This window comes from Phyllobates terribilis, unplaced genomic scaffold (assembly GCF_046119375.1).
Source record: "Phyllobates terribilis strain yellow unplaced genomic scaffold, ASM4611937v1 Scaffold_12__6_contigs__length_324123572, whole genome shotgun sequence".
NCBI classification, from domain to species: Eukaryota; Metazoa; Chordata; class Amphibia; order Anura; family Dendrobatidae; genus Phyllobates; species Phyllobates terribilis.
In genome coordinates this window covers 197,053,572-197,060,318 of record NW_027362772.1, presented here as the reverse complement: position 1 = coordinate 197,060,318, position 6,747 = coordinate 197,053,572, and the positions used below count along the sequence as shown (strand labels likewise).

At 43.6% G+C, this 6,747-nt stretch overlaps 1 protein-coding gene across 1 annotated transcript; it reads right to left on the bottom strand.

The window, feature by feature from the left end:
• Positions 1–5,380: 5,380 nt before the first annotated feature.
• On the bottom strand, positions 5,381–6,526 carry LOC141171751 (urotensin-2 receptor-like). Its single transcript, XM_073655392.1, has one exon. The coding sequence runs from the start codon at positions 6,524–6,526 to the stop codon at positions 5,381–5,383; it is 1,146 nt and encodes a 381-aa protein (XP_073511493.1).
• Positions 6,527–6,747: the final 221 nt, after the last annotated feature.

The following is a 6,747-nucleotide window of genomic DNA, read 5'->3' as shown; positions in this document are numbered from 1 at the left end:
AGTTGCCATTTGAAATGACTTTAGTTTTGTGCCATGTCTGTGATCTGCTTTTTTTCAACAGCATTAAACAACTGAATGAACATCCTCCGAGCCTGGTGATTCCATAATTTTTGCCAGGGGTTGTAGTATACTGGAGATTTAATGGGAACCAGTCAGGTCCCCCATGCTGTCCAGCCCAGCAGCATTAACATATATATGACTAAATACCCTGCCTAACCAGCCCTGTATAATGCTATTCACTGAAATCTGTGGTTAAAAAAAGGAGTTTTAACCTCTGCTTTTCGAATGCTAATTAGAGCTTTGACTGTGCCTCTGTAGCCAGGTGTACACTTCATGGGTTCAGAGGTGCACTGCATATCACAGTGAGCCGTCTTCTGCTCTTCAGGTCATATGCACAGTGCGCCTCTGAAGCCATGAAGTGTATGATGCGCCCCCTGGGCCATGTGTGCACGTGTGTGGGTTACCCGGAGCCGGGTCTCTGGGGGTTGTAGTCTCCGTGGCGGTGACCCGGTCCGTGGCTCAGGGTGGTCAGACCAGTGGCCGTCTTTTATAGAGTTTTTATGATTTAATGTCCGACTACGCCACCCGTGGATTGCGATCAGGGTGTACCGCCGCTGCGAGGCAGACCGCTGAGGCTGGTGTGGTGTACGCAGCAGAGGATGGGGCAACTCCCCAAGGGAGGAGTATAGCCTCAGGGCAGTGAGTGTGGATGATGGGAGTGATGGTGCACGGGTGAAGCAGTAACGACTCAGAGTCTTTGCAGTGCAGTTCAGGGTCTTTACTGATGATGATAAGGCAGACCCTCCCGGGAGTACTGGCTAACATAAGAGGCCTGGTCAGTCTCTGAACAAACAGGAGTTCCCCTGGCCAGGTGGAGTTGTAGGCCTCCCCGTCTATCTGCACTCTTCCTGGCTACCTTGCTGTAAGCGAGTGGAAGTAGCCCACATCCCTGAGTATACCGTGTGGTGCTCACCCGTATGGCTAGTGACTTGGACCCTCTGGTAGCTTCTGCTCCTCGATGGCGGTACCGGTCCCTTGTGTGTGACTGAGCCTCCGGGCTTCCTATGGCCAGAGGACCTGAAATCCCCTGCCGGCTGGTTTCTGCTGCTGGATATATAAGTCCTCACAGCCTCGGACTCCTGTGTCCGGTCGTAGTGTCTTCAGCCAGGACGAGCAATATCTGCTTCCAGTCCCTGGCACTCAGCTCTTGCTCCTACAGGGCTCCTAGCTGTTGCTTTCCCTGGGTCTGGAACTTCATTCCAGGCTCTAACTGAACTAACCCCGCCCCAGATCCAATTTATATAGGGCAGGTTCCTCCCCTAGCTGGTCTGGGACAGGAGGTGTTGCATGTTTAAGGTCTCCTGACCAGGAAACCTCCCACTTGCTCTCAGACGTAATATTTCTATTACTGTGGTAACCAGACCCCTGGGGTGCCACATGTACACCTGGCTACAGAGGCACAGTGATGCTGCTGAAATGAGCTGCGAACATGCGCGAGATTTGCAGAAGCTGGCTGTGACTCTGGCTTGTGCAAATCATGTTATCCCGCCTACAGGAGCATGATAACATGCAAAGAGGGCCGACTAGTATGAGGAACTAACGCCCCATTGACTAGTCAAAGCTCTAATTAGCATTCAAAAAGCAGAGGTTAAAACTACTTTCTTTAACCACAGATTTCAGTGAATAGCGTTATACAGGGCTGGTTAGGCAGGAATTTACTCATATGAATGTTAATGCTGCTGGGCTGGACAGCATGGGGGACCTGACTGGTTCCCTTTAATTAATGAATCAATTAAATCATGACCCATGTGATCATAATCTGAAAGTCATAACATTTTTGTCTTCCATCATTAGAGATGTGTGAGAGTTTTTTTTGTGTTGGGAAGAGTTGTAGTTTTCAATGGTATCATTTGGGAATACACTTTTTGATCACTTTATTTACAAGCAGGCTAAAAAAAAGAAATTCTGGCATTTTATTTTTCACTCTGAAAAATAAATAATTAGTTGAAATGCTACGGATTCGGAAAGGCCAATTATGTTTCTTTTATATTATGCAATAAGGTGAAAAAACATTTTTTAATGTTGAATGTTTTTTTTTTTAAATCATTTTTAACATTTGAATAAACTTACTTTTACTTTTTTGTTAGTTCCACTAAGAAACTTAAATATATAAATGTTTCATCACTTATCTGATACACTCCAGTAGTACTGTATTGCAATATATTGGCTATTAAGCAGGACCTTTGGCAAGAATTAATAGTCAGCCAATGTGTTAAACATCCAGGATAGAAGATATCTCTATTTCCAATCATTGCAGTAGTAACCTGTATATTACAGTCTACTGCAGCTCTATGGAGAGGAGTTAGCTCCAGAGCTCGCCTCGTCCACTCCTTGGCGCTTTCTGATGGAAATACACAGAAAATAGTGCAATTGCTTAAAGGGATTGCCAACCAATTTTTTTTCTTACTTAAACTCATGCTATTGGGGCTAAAAATCATTTTTGCACTTAGGTTTCATTATAAATTTTGCACCATTTGCCTCCTATAGCTGTTGTATTATACTGTCTATTACTGGTTGCAGAATGAGGTAACGGGGTCAGCCATATTATCTTTATTTTATCCGATATGTTGAGGAAATGATTTGTGGCTCTTACTATGATGTAGGTATGACAGATTCTCCTCCTGCTTTTGTTAGTTTCGCTTTCCTCACAGACTATATAGCTCTCCAGTCCATACAATGGCTGCTAGTGTAGGATCAGTGACCAGACCTGTCCATACAATGGCTGCTGGTGGAGGAGCAGTGATCAGACCTGTTCATACAATGGCTGCTGGTGGAGGAGCAGTGACCAGATCTGTCCATACAATGGCTGCTGGTGGAGGAGCAGTGACCAGACCTGTCCATACAATGGCTGCTGGTGGAGGAGCAGTGACCAGACCTGTCCATACAATGGCTGCTGGTGGAGGAGGAGTGACTAGACCTGTCCATACAATGGCTGCTGGTGGAGGAGCAGTGACCAGATCTGTCCATACAATGGCTGCTAGTGTAGGATCAGTGACCAGACCTGTCCATACAATGGCTGCTGGTGGAGGAGGAGTGACCAGACCTGTCCATACAATGGCTGCTGGTGGAGGAGCAGTGACCAGATCTGTTCATACAATGGCTGCTAGTGTAGGATCAGTGACCAGACCTGTCCATACAATGGCTGCTGGTGGAGGAGGAGTGACCAGACCTGTCCATACAATGGCTGCTGGTGGAGGAGCAGTGACCAGACCTGTCCATACAATGGCTGCTGGTAGAGGAGCAGTGACCAGACCTGTCCATACAATGGCTGCTGGTGAAGGAGCAGTGACCAGACCTGTCCATACAATGGCTGCTGGTTCAGGATCAGTGACCAGACCTGTCCATACAATGGCTGCTGGTGGAGGATCAGTGACCAGACCTGTCCATACAATGGCTGCTGGTGGAGGAGCAGTGACCAGACCTGTCCATACAATGGCTGCTGGTGGAGGAGCAGTGACCAGACCTGTCCATACAATGGCTGCTGGTGGAGGAGCAGTGACCGGACCTGTCCATACAATGGGTGCTGGTGGAGGAGCAGTGACCAGACCTGTCCATACAATGGCTGCTGGTGGAGGAGCAGTGACCAGACCTGTCCATACAATGGCTGCTGGTGGAGGAGCAGTGACCAGACCTGTCCATACAATGGCTGCCGGTGGAGGAGCAGTGACCAGACCTGTCCATACAATGGCTGCTGGTGGAGGAGCAGTGACCAGACCTGTCCATACAATGGCTGCCGGTGGAGGAGCAGTGACCAGACCAGTGGAATTATCCACTGCACACTCAATTCGCGACAAGCTAAAGTGATGATGTTTATGTAAGTACATAGGTAATGCATTCAAGAGGAAGAAATTACTTCTCGATTGCAATAATGGATTGACGTTTCAATTAGATGAATCTTTCTCAAGATTGTCACAGGATATTCCAGAAGCCAGTGGTATGTAGGTTCTCCTGTAAGGAGGCTATGCAGCCATGTGTCCTTATAGGACGACCCACATAACCCTTTTGAATGCGTTACCTAAGTAAATGAATAAACATCACTTTTGCTTGAACTAAATTGAGTGTATAGTGAATAATTCCTTTGAACCACTTTACTTACACGGAGTAACTCTACGTACACAGGGGTAGCTCAGGGGTTATTGCTGTTTTTTTGCAGCGCTGGGGCCCTGAGCTCAAACCGGACCAATGGAAACAAGTTCTCAGAGACTGAATGTTCTTCATACATCTGTATACATCTCAGAGTTGCCACCTGTCTGTGCATTCCTGGACAGTCTGTAAAAAGAGGGCACTTTTTCCACAGTCTGTAAAAAAAATGATTTACCAGTGATTTTTTTTACAAAGCTAGAAAAGCTTGTGTTGATTTTTTGTAGCAAATACCACTAATGTCTTCATATCAGCATTTTGGGCTGTTGATTTGTATCACATATAAATAATCTTAATGATTCATGATGGTTTCCCATTATATCTGTTATAATATGTGGGCGGTAGGTGATTTCTAAATAAGTTGTCATGAAAGAGCAGATCAGGATGCCAACCATGGAAGGTTTGTTCACAATCTCCAAAAACCTTCCTGGGAAGTTATGGGGCAATCAATGAAATGGTCTCCAGTGTGTAACTGAGATAGGGAGATTAGATGGTGAACCTCCGTGAGGTCAGAACTTTTGTCTATGGGGATAATCTTTGTACAATATTGCAATATAAATACAGATAAATAAAATGATGGTCTGGCAGGTGGTGGTTAGTACCCAGGCGGTTGATTTTTGATAGTATTTCAAATAAAATATGTCCTTGTTGGTAACAGCAACCAATCACAGTCTAGTTTTCATTTTTCAAGAGTCTGATAAATGAAATCTGTAATGTGATTAGCTGCTCTGGACAATGAAGACAGTTTTTCTTTTGCACAGTTTCATGAATCTCCCCCATATTGTTTCACCCATGTTGATGCTCTAGCACAATGGTGGGGAACCTCGGGATCTGAACCCCAACTCTGCGCTATAGGAAAAAATAAAAATGTTGTTTCTACCCCGTGATACCGTAAGTAAAAAAAAACTATGGCAAAATATCTGTTCCCGCAAATAAAAAAAAATACTAATACATGATATTCAGTATTGAATCTGATCTTTTTTCTTTTTTTAAACATTACTAGATATGATGAATTTCTTTGTTTTACATTTATTTACAAATGATAAATGAAAAAATAAAACATCCTGCAGAAAACAAGGCATCGGTGACTTTGTATAATAAGCTGAAATTGTGACTATTTTGTGACTATTTGTTCAATTAACCAATATCATAATCAGTAATTATACCAATGGCATAAATCTTATTTAGTTTGGGTGACGATGTTACCTCTCGTTTCCGAAGGGTTTGGAGCTGCCCCCTTTGCAGTGCTCACTATAACAGTTTCTGTGCACTGCTGGCTTCCAGCAGACATTGATCTTTTTGCAGAGATCTCTGGACATCCTGCTCCACTTTTCAGATTTAGAGATCCATGTCCTCCCCTTTGCCTGTTGCGGATATACTCTTTGTAATTTTTGGTAAGTAAAGTGTACAAGAAGGGGTTAATGCAGCTATTGCCATAAGTGAGACATGTAACTAGATTGTTCACATAGATTTCTGTCTGGACGGATATTTTCAGCCCCCCGTGGCTGTAGAGGGGTATTAACTGCCAGATCCAAAATGGGAGAAAGCAGGCCCAAAATGCAAGCACAATGATGAATATCATAAGTATTACTTTTTGTTTTGGAGATCTTTGAAGTTCTCTATTTAGGAGGCTTTTAGTTTGTGAGATCCAATAAGCTCTTGCCAGCTTAATGTACAAATAGCCAATTATAACCCCTGGAGCCAGAATGCTGGTAGTGAACAGCGCAGTTAGATAGACTTTATAATGTTCGTCGCTCCATGTGGGGGTGCAAAGTTTTCTGATGCTTCCGTCATCTAAGGTCCGTTCTTCCTGATGTATCATTAACATCATGGGTAAAGTCAGCAGGAAGGATAAAATCCAGATTGCACATGCTAAGGTTTTTCTGTAACTTCTCGACCTTCTCACAGTATCAAACGGCTTAGTGACAGCAATATACCTCTCTGTGCTCATTACAGTTAGGATGAAAATGCTGGCATGCATTGTCAGAAGGTCTAAACTCAAAAGGACTCGGCAGCCAATTTCTCCGAAGTACCAGTCCTTTACAAAGCTATTGTGAACAATAAATGGGATAGTTGAAAGATACAGTAGATCGGCCAATGCCAGATTGACTATGTGGATGTACATTGTTGTGGCTGTGGTCATAGAGATGCACATCAACACCAAGGTATAAAAGTTTCCAACAACTCCAGTAACACACATTAAAGACAGCAGGATTCCAATGACAGATGTAGCAATAAGGTCATCAGTGACAGATTCCTGATTTGTTAGATTGCTTGAAATATTTTTGAAATGTTCCATTAATTTATTTTCATCATATAGATCCATGTTTTATATGTGCTTGAAAATATTTTTGATTGAGGTGTCCAGTCTGTAGTGGCACCAACAGCCTATCAGATGCTCATTTCTGTAACTTCTACTGTGATCTCGAATGTTTCCTTGAGGATCCCAATGACATTTTTGGTCTGACACTCTGATCCAGTTCAAATATTGATCAATTTATGTATCTTGTTTTCATCACATTAACCTGTAAAGACACGATTTAGTGA

Coding starts and splice junctions, on each gene's coding strand:
- LOC141171751 (XM_073655392.1), bottom strand. CDS start 6,526: ATGGATCTATATGATGAAAATAAATTAATGGAACATTTCAAAAATATT.